General features: G+C 36.6%; 2 protein-coding genes across 4 annotated transcripts; one reads left to right on the plus strand and one right to left on the minus strand.

The window, feature by feature from the left end:
* Nucleotides 1-302: 302 nt before the first annotated feature.
* On the minus strand, nt 303-3,545 carry LOC107832170 (large ribosomal subunit protein eL24). Of its 2 annotated transcripts, none has more exons than XM_016659984.2 (5): nt 3,395-3,545; nt 1,527-1,602; nt 1,302-1,403; nt 737-885; nt 303-633 (listed from the first exon to the last, which is right to left on the minus strand). In XM_016659984.2, exons 1-5 carry the CDS (start codon nt 3,403-3,405, stop codon nt 477-479), a joined length of 495 nt encoding a protein of 164 aa, XP_016515470.2. In that variant the 5' UTR covers nt 3,406-3,545; the 3' UTR covers nt 303-476. The 2 variants fall into 2 exon arrangements, with proteins under 2 accessions (XP_016515470.2, XP_075086212.1); XM_075230111.1 differs by lacking the exon at nt 3,395-3,545 and adding an exon at nt 2,310-2,463.
* Nucleotides 3,546-4,070: 525 nt separating this feature from the next.
* LOC107832169 (uncharacterized) lies at nt 4,071-13,113 on the plus strand. Of its 2 annotated transcripts, none has more exons than XM_016659982.2 (4): nt 4,071-4,758; nt 6,073-6,963; nt 12,174-12,221; nt 12,310-13,113. In XM_016659982.2, the coding sequence occupies exons 1-4, from the start codon at nt 4,516-4,518 to the stop codon at nt 12,712-12,714; spliced, it is 1,587 nt and encodes a 528-aa protein (XP_016515468.1). In that variant the 5' UTR covers nt 4,071-4,515; the 3' UTR covers nt 12,715-13,113. The 2 variants fall into 2 exon arrangements, with proteins under 2 accessions (XP_016515468.1, XP_016515469.1); XM_016659983.2 differs by having other exon boundaries at nt 4,615-4,754.
* The last annotated feature ends 870 nt before the right edge of the window (nt 13,114-13,983 follow it).

Consider the following 13,983-nt stretch of genomic DNA (forward strand, 5'->3'; position numbering starts at 1 on the left):
CAAAATGTACTTATAAGCCAGTTTGACCAGCTTATAAGCTTAGCCAAACACATCTTCAGAAAAAAAAGTCTCATTATATTGCTAAATATACTTCAGCATCCTGCTTTCAAATCTAAACACTATAGTATAAATCTCTGTACAAATTGGTTTAAATCGATCTAAATTGCACTGCTCATAAAACTAACTGCAAGGACATAACTTGATTTTCTAGCTGGTACAGCTGCAATGCAATATCAAGTTTTATGATGTTGTGAATTTTTAAGTGTAAAATATAGTGAAGACTTGATTGGGGATAGCTAAGGTGCAAGGAAAATAATTCTCATAATGGAACAAGAGTATTTAATCTGGCATATTTGAAACAAAACAAGAAATATATTGTTTCAACTGCTGGTCTGCAGTTGGATCAAAAACTTACATTCAATCAAGATGCAAAAACCACTCTAGTACTACTTAGAAAAACAAACATAAACAATGGCTTAGCGTTTTCCACCGCCGCCGCCAAGCTTAGGGCCTTTTCCTGCAGCTCCCTTTGACACATTACCCTTCCCTCCACCTTTCTGTGACTTTGCCATCACCTCTGCTTTCTTAGCCTTCTTTTCATCCTTTGTCTTCTTGATTCTTTCCTTGATTTCACTGTAGAAACCCAACCAACAAATTAATCACTCCATCTTCGACAAATACAACTTATATAGTCAGTCACCTTTATAGTAAATGCATGAAATCCATGAATACATACCGAAGAGCAGCCTCCCTAGCAGCATCTCGAACTTCTGGCCTTTCAGTTCTCTTCTTCTGGATTACCTCCAAGGTTGCACCCACAATGGACCTAGAGTAAGGCTTTTTTGTGGCGCGTCTCCTCTTCTTGACAGCTTCTTGTGCAATATCCTAATGTTATCAAATACAGAAAATAATAAGGGATTTTTTTTATTTTTGGCCCAGCAGCCCAAAATAATTGCAGGCGGTAGCCCAAATATACAAATGATGTTTATGTATATTTATACTTAAAATACAAAACATATACATTTGTCGGCTATTATTTTTTTTGGGCGGCCAAAAATGTAATTATCCCAAAAACCACAAATTTAACTTGGCAAAAGTACCCATGAAATGGCATTTCATCTCTAAATCCAAGTTTTCTAAATAAACACTTCGTAATCTGAAGACAAAGTGCATCCAAGGGTACAACTTTACATCACAAAGGTTTATCCTTCAATATTGGAACGTTAGTGATAAACTTTAAGGCAAAAAACAGAATGTTAAGTTCAGAAATTTAGCTTGTTGATGCTTTATTCCAGACTCACCTTCTTGTGCTGCTTCCTGTACATGGCTGTCCATGTAAGCTTGGAAGGCTTCAGGCGGTTGTGGATGTATCTCTTGCATTTTGAGTTAAGAAACAGGAACACCTACGGCGACCAGAAAATACTAGGTGACAATGGACAAGAAAGCATGACTCTGCGCCGTCCGATCAATAAGTACACAAATAACTTAAATTACAATCAGCCAGGATATGGCTTTTAGTATGTTACCTGAGAATCTGAACGAATAAATCTGATGCCCCTCCCCGGGTATATCTTGCCACCGCTGAAACGACAGAGTTCCGTCCTGCAATGGAAGTACGAAAAAAGCTAATGAGTACTCAATTTCAAGTGCTATAGCCTAAAAGTAACCGAGGCAAAACAAAATGTATAGCATGTCAGCATTAACATACTCCCTCTGTCCCAATTTATGTGACACTCTTTCCTTTTTAATCAGTCCCAAGAAGAATGACAATTTTATATCAGTGTTGTCAAAGGCGAAAAGCTCTAAAAAGAGCTCTAGGTCAATTGGTGCATTAAGCGCAAAGCGCAATTTAAGTGTGGGCTTTAGTTAAAAGAGGCGCAATGCAAGAAAAAAATAAAAATATATATGAAATTCAAGAGAAAAGTAACAAATTCATTCATATTGTTTTCCTTAACAACTAATACACTTATTTGCCGATTATATTTGTAGTCTAGCATTGCTCCATTCAAAATAGGATTCATGGGCAATAAGGGGCACGTCTTGGTGCCTTATCTACACTAAAGCGCAGCTTAAGTGAGGCGAAGCGCCCTCCCTGAGCTTTATGAGCTTTAGGGCTTAAGCGCGCCTTAAATGAGCCTTTGACAACACTGTTTTATATAGTACTATTTAATAACAATTCAACTATTAATTTCCCCTTTTATCCTTAATAAAATGATTTCTACCCACACAAAGTTCTATGGTTTGTTTTAGACAACAAGCAAAAGTCTTTCTTTATTTCTTAAAGTCCATGCCCTGTCAAACACCCTTACATAAATTGGAACGGAGGGAGTAACAAAGAGGAGGTAACTCCACAATCTCCACTAATAGAGCCAAATGCCAATCACATTCTGTTATTATAAAGCCATTTGATGAGATAGTCAAGTTGAAACATTCCAAAATCAGCCAAACAAATAACTCCCTGCAAAACAGTTCACAAATCATCCATGCCTACACAATTAGCAAAATTTATCAAAAGTGATGTCTATTTTCCAGACACAATGTCACCTTGAATCAGTTGCACCAATTCGGTATCATCACAACATAGCGCAATTTCCAGGGATAATACTACAGGCAAACATAAGTAAACAGAAAACACGCCCTTCTCATAACATCTTCATTCAATAAAATACAACGAGAGGTCATACTAAACTCCAGGCAACCTCCTAAAGTATCCAAACTCTTGGTAATATCACATTTAATTTAATGGTTAATCAAATTAACCATTTAAGCTGGCTTAAACACCACATTCAGAGAAACAAGATCCAAAATATTTTGCACTAAATGGGTGTATCTGTTGTATATTCAGTAACACCTCTCAATGTGCTCCTCTTTTCACACATTTTCTCTTCTGTCATACTAATCAATCATAGAAATAATTAAAACCCAAATAACAAAACACAAGATCATATATGAGTGTAACAAGATTTTACCAGTAAAGGGTTTTCAAGACAGTTTCCCCCCCCTAAAATAGACTTCAATCCACATTACACATGAACATACATCTAGCAAAAAGAATGCCAAAACAGTAAAGGTCTGATATTTTAGCATTTCCCACAGAGACAGAATTAAAATCAGCAGCAAAAAAAAGGATTAATGTTGGGACACTTCTGATTAAATTTATGCAATATAGTTATCAAATAAGAGGTTCAGTAACATTCTACGAATAAAGGGATTTTAATAACAGATTTTGTTTTTCAATCTACATTACACATTAACATACATCTTGCAAAAGAAATGCAAAAACAGTAAAGATTTGATTTTTAACCATTTCCTACATAGCCAAAGTTCAAATTAACATTTGGTTGTACATAATATGCAAAGAGAGATAGAGAGAAATTAAGGGTTGAGGACTTACTTGAGAACCATTGTTGATGCTGTTGCGAGCTCCCTCCCTCAGGTGCGGCACCTCAATGAAGAAGGAAAAACCCTAGTGAGAGTATCTTTATATTGGAATTTGTGGTTAGGTTTTTATAGGCCCAAAAGAATGTCAGATTCTACCATTCGGCCCAATTGATGTGGACCTCTATATGGGCTTGTGTACGTAAAATCTCAGAAGGTAAGCTATTCAATTATCCCATGCCCAATAACAAAAAGAAGAACTAAGGAATTATTACACAAATAGCCGGTCGGATTCATTAATTTTTTTTTTTAGCTGATATACAGAGATTGTATACTGATTAAACATATACATATACATAAATTATACATATATTATATATTCGCCAATTATTTTTTGTTTAAGCAATTAGCTAGACAACTATTTTGGCCAAACAATAATTGTTGCTCAAAAGTGTTTTTCAAATTGATTAGCCAAACACAAATTGCTTCCCAGTTCTCACCATAAGTATTTTTTTGAAAATTACTTTTGAAAAAAATATTTTTCAAAATAAGTTATTTTACAGGCACGACCAAACATGCTATAAATAAAAATCATCACATCTTGTTTAAATAAAAAATGTATTCTGACTGAGTTTAAGTTGTATATATTGATGGAGTAAAAAATATTTATATAGTTAGATCATTTGTAAAAATAAAAAACTCTTTCTCAACCTTTTTTATTACATGATAATTTACTGCAATTTACACAAAATAAAATACTACTACTAATAATCAGTGAATAGTTTAGTGGTATTACATGTGGAGTAAGTCCATATGCAAACGTTTGGAATTAGAAGAGTTCAAAGGAGTGAAGAGGTGAGACAGTTTTACCTGCTTCCTCTGTCGTCATCTCTATCATCTCTTTCCTTTCCCCATAGATTTCTACACCCTTCACTCACAATCACAAACGCCCATTTTCCTGTACATATGCACATGCAACTGAGAAAATCCCAAGATTTTAAATAGAAAATAATCAGTTTTTTTATATGCACACAAAGTTAGCTCACAAACCAAGAGCAGATAAAAGTTTTGGGAAATACCCAAATAGTAGTCCCTTTTATCTAGGGAGTTGATTGATTTACTGTATTTGATTGGAAAATGGAGGAGAGTAATCAAGATCAGCGGCTGAACGCGGCGGCGTTGGTGGCGGAGGAGGAGGAAGTGGAGGAGAGCAGTGATGATTGTACTTCGGAGGATGAAGGGACTGATGATTACAGGAGGGGAGGGTACCATGCGGTTCGAATAGGAGATAGTTTCAAAGGAGGTCGGTATGTTGTTCAGAGGAAACTTGGTTGGGGTCACTTTTCTACCGTTTGGTTGGCTTGGGATTCTCTCATGTCCGTACGTTTTCTCATCACCCTTTGCTTTTCTATTTATCTTGAGCTTAAGTTCTATGTGATGACGGTAGTAGTTAGATAATCATATCACTTAGGTAATTACAATTAAGTTGTTTGACAAAATATTACTCATTCGGTTCCATGTTTGACTCAGCACCGAGTTAAAAAAAAAAGTTAAACTTTTGAAACTTGTAGTCTAAAATAGACTATATATATTTGTGTCGCAATAGATCATCTCACCACCAACAACAACAACGAATCCGGTGAAATCCACAACTGGGGTATGGGAAGGGTAGTGTGTGCGGACACCTTACCCTACCTAGTGAAGGTAGAGAGGCGGCTCTGGTAGACCTCGCTATAGATTATCTCATTAAGGTAAAATAAACATTTTAAAGTTAATTGTTACTAAATATATAAAGGTGACCTTTTTTTGGGGCGGAATAAAAAGGAAAGAGTATCATGTAAATTGGAATGGAGTGAGTAATTAGTAATCTGAGAAAAATGGTAACTGACATTCGAAAACATGTTAAAGTTCATGATTGTCAGTGTATATAACTTAAATCGTTCATCTTTAGCCTAGTTAGAGCAACCCCTTTTCTTGGAATTGTCATAATCTATTAGTTCTAGGATTGTGGGTGATCAATAATTGCATTTTCCTCTTTATCTATGGCTCTTAACTCTATCGTTTGGATTGTCTAGCTTTATTTTGGTGTTTATGACTCTTGTGAGCTTAGTGTCCTATCCAAATGGGATGGAATTTAAATTTTGGGTTCATAACCAACTGCAAACTAGTTTGGGATTGAGGGATATGTTGTAATTTTGATGTTAAAGTGCTATATATAAAAGGGCATCCAGATGCACTAAGCTCTCGATGTGTGCGGGATTCGGGAAGGGCCGGACCATATTGGGTCAATTGTATGCAACCTTACCTTGAATTTTTGGAAGAAGCTATTTCCACGATTTGTACCTGTGACCTCCCGGTCACACGACGACAACTCTTACCGTTGCGCCAAAGCTCTCCTTTGGAAGTGCTATATATAATAGGAAAAAAGGCTGAATCTTTAGGTTGCTTATCAAACTTTTAGCAGTTAATTGCTTTTAATTGATATTTTATATTATAGCTCTTCTAAGTGGTCTGGCATATAATTTTTTGGCCTAGTTTAATTAATTGTGCTGCATAAGCATGGAGCCGGCTTAAACTTCAGTAATTCCTTCTGAATAGGAACTTAGTTTAGCAATTTTGTATTGGTAGCAATTTTAATTTGTTACTCTCATGGGAAGTAAGAATTTGGTGTTTATATTTTTGTTAATTATGCAGCAATTTGTAGCATTGAAAGTACAAAAGAGTGCACAACATTACACGGAGGCAGCAATGGACGAGATCACTATTCTAAAGCAGATTGCGGAATGCGATCCGGATGATAAAAAATGTGTCGTGAAGCTATTGGATCATTTTAAGCACTCAGGTCCAAATGGACAACATGTGTGTATGGTTTTTGAGTATTTGGGCGACAATCTCTTGACGCTTCTCAAGTATACTGATTATCATGGACTGCCTATTCATATGGTTAAAGAGCTCTGTTATCACGTTCTAGTGGGATTGGATTATTTGCATCGACAGCTTTCTATCATACACACCGATTTGAAACCAGAGAATGTACTGCTCTGTTCCACAATTGACCCATCTAAGGATCCCAGAAAATCTGGAAAACCTCTTATACTTCCTAATCACAAGGATAAGACCACGCTCGAGTCTGGGGCTCTAAACGGTTATATAACCTCAAACGGAAATTTGACTAAGAACCATAATAAGAAGATTAGAAGAAAGGCCAAACAAGCAGCTCAATGTTATGTGAATGATCAGCTTGATTCTTCTTTTAATGTTAATAGATTGTCACATGCTGATGCTGCAACAGGCTGTGGGAAAGAATGCGAGGGTCCTAAGAGAGGAAGCCATTCGACAAGGACGAAGCTGTTAGAGGGTGTTGACCTGAAGTGCAAAGTGGTTGACTTTGGGAATGCTTGTTGGACATACAAACAGTTTACAAATGATATTCAAACTAGACAGTACAGGTGTCCTGAAGTTATCCTCGGATCTAAATATTCAACCTCAGCAGATCTTTGGTCCTTCGCTTGCATTTGTTTTGAGCTTGCAACTGGTGACGTTCTATTTGATCCTCACAGTGGTGACAACTTTGACAGAGATGAGGTATGTATGCGTTCCTCCACTTACTACTTATTTTCTGGTGTATATTATGTTCTTCTTCTGACTTTATTTCCATATTTTGAGAGAGAACTTTGTGTTGACTTTGATATGGACCATTTCTCTTTAAGACGCCGTAAGTGCATTAAGTTGCGGTTTGGATGAGCATAGGACTCACTAAGTCTACGACGTTCTTTCTGTACTAACTATGGAATTATATTGGCATGGCTGAAGATAATTAACATAGTTTTTGTTTTCTTTACTTTGTCAATATAACTTTTTATTTTCCGTATAAGGATTATGACTGGACTGGAGATAACTTGATGATGTGAGATGATTGGACTTGAACAAGATTACTCATATAGTTTGATGTGTCTTTTTTGAGTTAATTTATGTTATCTCATATATAAGGTTATATAACATAGTCTAAAATTATGACAAGTGTCTATTCTTCCCTTTTCTCAAGACTTTCAAATTCCTTTAACTTCAATTTCATTTTTTTACATAAAAGCATTGACTTATGCAAGTCTTAATGTGCTAATTTATTCTTATGAAACTCATAGCATCCTAATTTAAATCTGATAAAAGTGTTCATAAAAAATATAGTAGGAGTAGCAATGTTTAGATTTCGAATTAATAAGAGAGTGCAATAATCTTTCTAAGAACTTTATGTTTAATTAGAAACAATTAGTTGTAGATGGCAAGTCAAAAGCCTTTCTGAAAAACATTGGATAAATATGCAAATACTCGTTAGAGGGGCTCTTGTTGTACAAAAAGGGAAATGAAGAGAAATAACTCCTTTTGAATTAGTGATGAACAACAAACAATAGGGTTCTTTATGATAAGAGATTAGGTTAACATGAAATAAGGGAAGTTTCTTGGTTATTGGAATTCTTAATTATGGCATGATTATTAAAAATCTCTATGCAATTTTTAACAAGGTATATACAATGAACTCGGATACATTCTAATGCTCCTTAAGTAGGAGCAAATAGATCATCCACTTCGAGCTTTCCACCTGTATACTCAATTCTTTGACCGCAGAGAGTTATATCTATAATAAATTTGGATAAATTCTGACAATCCTTTTCAAGATGGAGTGAATAGGTCTTATACTCCTAGATTGTCATGCATAAACTTGATTATTAAAGTATTTTGGCAAACGTGTTTGCTAGTGTATCATTTAAGCTAATAAATGTAGTAGAAGTAAGTCTGTTGTATTTCTCACAAATATAGGGACAATCAATCCAACATGTCGTCGTCTTCTATAATACTGGGTTGGAAGCTTAATCTCATTTTTGTTACCTTTCTGACCTTCAGTTCTTCAAGCAATTGCTTCAATCACATAAGCTCACATATTGCCAAAGCCATAGCTGTATATTCAGTTTTTTGCACTTGACTTGCCACTTACTGTATGCTTCTTTGTTTTTCAATTGCTCAAATTTTCACTAACTAGTCCACGTATCTTGACTTTGACTACTATAAGATGAAGTCATAGCCTAGTCTGCGTCAGTATACCCGATAATTTTGGTTTTCGTATACTGAGTCCCTGACTAACAGTACTAATATACTTTATAAGTTGCATCTCAATGACCTAAAGATTCTGTTACAATTGACTGATCATACTAACAGAAAGGGAAATGTCAGGGTGCTTTGGTGGTAATATTATTCAACTAATCGACCAGTCCTTCATAGTGGACTTCATTTGCCAAAGGTTCCTTTTTTGGGTCCACAAGTGTGTTAATGATCAATAGCCAGTGTATTGGTATCTCTAAGATATCTTAAGCGTATTTTTTTGTGAGATACTCACACCTTAGTAGGATTAGGCCACCTCAATGCCAAGAGTAATTGATCCAACACATACCTTGGACATGGAAGTGAGTAAAGAGATGTTTTAGTGTCCCAATTTTACTCGGATAATCCAATCAACCACAAGATACACACACACACACACACACACACATATATATACACTAACTACAAACTAAGTCACTTCAAATTGCTGAATAAAATTGAAGCGTCGAAACAAGACTTGAAAAGTTCCTTTGGGGTCTTTCCTAGGCATTGAAATAACCAACATCAAATTTGAACGGATAAGGGAAATACAATTGTTTCACTATAACAACCCTCTACCCACTAGTGGTACTGTCCGCTTTGGGTCTTAGGCCCACACAATTTTTAAACGCGTCATTAGGGTTTAAGGCTTGCTTCCTTATATATCCAACATCTCTTGTGTTTTGCTGATGTGGGATTTGCCTTACATGTTATATAAAACCCCTCTTTAGGAACTCAACATCCTAACTCTGAAGTTTGCCCCACCATTATCTCAAAGATGTGGGATTTGCCTAAACTCAATTGAATGTCGAGGTTTGCCCCAACATTGCCCAAAGTTGCACGTAGAGTGGCTTTGATACCATATGTAGCAGCCTAGCTCACTAGCGCTATGGTCCGTGTTTAGCCTAGACCAGGACGATTTTGAAGCATCGTTAGGGTCTAAGGCTTGCTTCCTTATATGCCCAACATATCGCTTGTGTTTTGCGGGTGTGGAATTCTCCTATGATCTAAGTTGCTCGGACACAGGTGCGGGTGTCCGACACGGGTATGGATCTAGAGGTCGGATCCTTCGAAATGTAAATTCTAAGATTCGGGGATACAGATCCTAGTACGGATACGGGTGCGGGGATCCGACTAAAAATAATTCAAAAAAAAATGAAAATATCTCTAAATTATGAGAAATTGTGTGGACTACTAAAAAATAAAAATATAAAATATCTCTATGAGAATTTTGTGGAATACTTACGTATAGCTTGTAAAGTGTGGATTTCTTTTTTATTCTCAAGTTGTAGATAAGTAAAAGATTGATTTCCTATATAAGATATGCTATTTTTTTCAAGTTTACCCTAGTTTTGGTTCTGATTTCGGGAATCAAATTGTATCTCGTCTCGAATTTTTCCTTCCGTCGTAGTCAAAGTACCCAAACAATCTAAGCCGCACCTTCGACATAAACTTGGCATGCTAAGGACTGTCTATCCTTCCTTGCTTTTGATTAGATGGATTATATCATCCAAGAGCTTAAACTAAGAGGCCAATACTTCAAGGAACGGCACATGACTGTCTTTTTTTCGATTGAAGAGTCTTTCACGTACAACCTCTTTCCCTGCTACACCCGGAACTCTCTTGCTATTACCCGCAGGGAGCGCAGCAACACGGGGAGCTGCTTTGGGTATCTCCGAGGACTTGATTGACTAGATTTGGTGTGGATCTCACACCCACACCCATACTAGTGTCATGTCGACATGGGTGCGGCACCTAAACTGCCATGTCGGAGCAACTTAGCCCATGATGTTACATTAACTAGACAAAGCATTACAATATTCCCTGCAGTTGTTCATGTAATATAGAAATGTATGAGATTATGATATTACACTATCGAAAAGGTTGAAAGATAACCCAAAGTAGGAATAAGTGAAACTGAGTAGAAGGACGTGTTTTGGTTAAAGGTAAGTAGAGCGGTGGTGCACTAGTGTAGCTGGCTGTACACCAGTGCATCTGCCTAACTAGTGCATGTGCTTTAAGAAACAAGCCCCGTACATCATACTTGAAATGATTTGTAGTTGATGATGCATTTCTCTAGGTTATGTGTGATTGCTTCATTATTGTCAAAAAAGGTTCAAACTTGTATACAAGTCAGCTCAACCTCTGCAGTTTCACGACTAGAAGTTATAGGAAAAACAATAAGCTTTAAGGATTCTAATGGCAACTGGTAAGGCTATTAGTATTAGAACAGAGATCATCAATAGCTCTTTCTCTTGATTGCTGAATTTGTGAAAGTGGGGGGACGAGTCGGAGAGATAGTTCAGTCCCTGGAAGAGTATAATCTTCTGGTCATCCTGGACATCATAATACCACTTGTAGCCTATATCATACTGTAGCTTACAAGTACAGGGTTAACCTAGGGACAGTTTTTTCCATTCCTTGTTGGTCTCATCGAGTGAAATTGTTTAACACTCCTTTTCGTCCGCTCTTTCCTTACAGATTGACATCAAGTTCAATCAAACGTCTCTTGTTGATATTCTGACCATCTGCGTTTATCAGCTCATCTGGTGCTTTAGTTTTGGTTGGTCAACTATTTTTGCCATTAGGTGATAAACGGTTTATGTGAATAAATTGACCAAAAAAGAGGAAGATATACTGAAATTATGGTTTTTGCTATTCCTATTACTGCATTTAGATGTAAAATCTAGAGGACAAAAAGTACATGGTGTCCTGTCCTGGGCATCATATCCAAGTTATCGTTTTACTTTTCTTCCGTACTGCGTAACATATCTTTTCTCTTACGGTGTTTTTGTTCTATTTTTCGTAAAACATGGATCACCATGTTAGTTCATCCGCTCTTGGTAATCAGGCCTTTTATTTCTTTTCTGCTAAGTGAACCCTGTTAATTTCAACTAACACACTGGATTCAACTTACGGGCATGCTAGAGAGAAATTACATATCTTGAGGAATTTCTTGTGTCCTCTTTGGTCGATGAATAAAGGGCTAGAAAACTGGTGGTTGCCACCAACTGCGATGGTTGGAATTAAGTCATAATGGAACTTAAGAAACATGGAGATGAAACAACATATTTTGATAACAGACTTGACAATGTAACTATGTAGTTTAGAGAGTATAGTTGCCTTTTCTATTCTGGTTTCCGGAGGAAAACTCAGGTTTTTCAGTGCAAATGATGCAACAAAGCACAATTTGGTTGTGCATCTGGGCTGATATTGAAAATACTTGGTACTTATCAAACAGGAAACATGAATTTGGTAAATAAAGTTGTTTTCATTTGCTGCTTCAGTTAGCTTTTGCTCTATTTAAATTAAACTTATCAATCAAGTTAGACGGGGTCGGCTATATCAGAGAATATTTGAACACTAACCGTCAACTCACTGCAACCCTCCTACTTTATCCAGGTTTTGAACCTGCTTTACTTTAGGAAGCCACATAGGCAGAACATACTTTAACCTAAACTTTTACGGTTATAAAATTTAAAGGGGTAATCGAAACCTTTCAAAAGACATACGGCAGTATCTTTCAGGACTCTTATATGGGATTGTCATTAGTTGGCAAAATGCAAGTCATTCGAATGTGGTTTCTGCATCTTTATGGTGATTTATTACTCAATTTTTCGGTAATGGTGATCACAGCAAACCTATACTACTTCTCTTTGCAGGACCATTTAGCACTAATGATGGAGCTTCTAGGAATGATGCCACGGAAAGTAAGAAAATTCGTGTAATCACTTCAAACTTTTTTGAATCATGTTTTTTCCTTTAGTAGTTTTTTAAATTATGCTATTTTCATTTCAGATTGCCTTGGGGGGTCGCTATTCACGTGAGTTGTTCAATAGACATGGTGACTTGAGGCACATCAGACGGTTGCGCTTTTGGCCCTTAAAAAAAGTTTTAATAGAGAAGTATGAATTCAGTGAGCAAGACGCAAAGGACATGGCCGATTTCCTGGTCCCGATACTTGATTTTGTCCCAGAGAAACGGCCTACTGCAGCTCAGTGCCTTCTTCATCCGTGGATCAACGCTGGTCCACGCCTGTTAGAACCTTCCTTGCCCGATACACAATCTAAAGCTATTGATACTGTAAACTCTGTCCAAACCAAGAAACAGAATGAAGAAACGGAGGCAATGGAGGTCGGAATGGGGAAAATGGCTATCAACAAGGACACGAGAAGTTTCAGAAGTTACTCAGTCAAATTCTGATGCTTATTAGACTACATCATCTTTGTCTAAGATGGTGTTCAACGACTTGCTCTTCGATTCATTTGCACAGGGAACAGTCTTATTGTTGAGCGAAATATATCTTCATTTTGGTATGGTTATTACAAGATCGGGACGCTACGTAAATGTGAGAGTGAAAAGGTTTGCGCGCAGACCAAATTTGAACTGCTCCAGAAACAAGCATGCAAAGGAGACTGCAGATTTTTGAGGTCCCTTTCTCTCTGGACCATTTATTCACATTAAAAGCAATTTATAAAGTCATTATACCAATGTACAGATAAGAAGCAATTATAGCAAACTTAACTCTAGAATCATTTTCTTGTCTACATACAGTTCAAAATGATTTCGATATGATGCTTATCTTGAGCAATTTAATTTGAAGTCTATCTGTTCACAGCTGTTTCATTTTCCTGCTTGTGCCATTTATTCAGTTTACGCCCTTCTGGTTGTGATTTTATGATCTCGACCTAACCAAACAAGGGAAGGGGAGCCTTGAACCAACGGTAAAGTTGTCTCCGTGTGACTTATAGGTCACGGGTTCGAGACGTGGAAGCAGACACTAATGCTTGTATTAAGATAAGTTGTCTATATTACACCACTTGGGGTGCGGCCTTTTCACGGACTCTGCGTGAATGCGGAATGCCTTGTGCACTGGTTGCCTTTTTTTGACCTAACTAAAAAGGCCGTTTGTTTGAATTTGTTTAACCTTGGTTGTTTCTTCCCGCTTGAGTTAACTGATTAAAAATAGCTGATAAATATCAAGTGCTTAAAATCATATTTAAATGCTAAAATTAATTACATAAATAAATAGTTAGGTGTTTTTGATGAAAGTGTTAAAAGTGATAATAAATAGTTTGTGTTTGGTAAAAAGATATTACTACTACAACAACAACAATTCCGTGTAATCTCACAGGTGGGGTCTGGGGAGGGTAGGATATACGCAGTCTTATCCCTACCCTGGAAGGGCGGTAAAAAGAAATTACTAATAGGCAATTTTTATGCTGAAATGACTAGCATGCCCATAAAATTCGTTTACAAAAGTTATTACTTCAAAAGAATTTATGCATGAAAAGGACAAATGACGGAAATTGAATAGAGGGGGACTTATGAGTTTTGTTTGGCGAAGAGTATTTCAGAATGACCCAAAAAAAAAAAAAAAAAATTAGGGATAAAATAAGTAAAAAAAACTTGGTCAAATCTAAAGTGTATCAATTGAAAAGTTATAAGTTAGGAGTGACCAACTTATGCATT

The sequence above is a fragment of the Nicotiana tabacum genome, chromosome 2 (assembly GCF_000715075.1).
Source record: "Nicotiana tabacum cultivar K326 chromosome 2, ASM71507v2, whole genome shotgun sequence".
In the NCBI taxonomy this organism is placed as follows: domain Eukaryota; kingdom Viridiplantae; phylum Streptophyta; class Magnoliopsida; order Solanales; family Solanaceae; genus Nicotiana; species Nicotiana tabacum.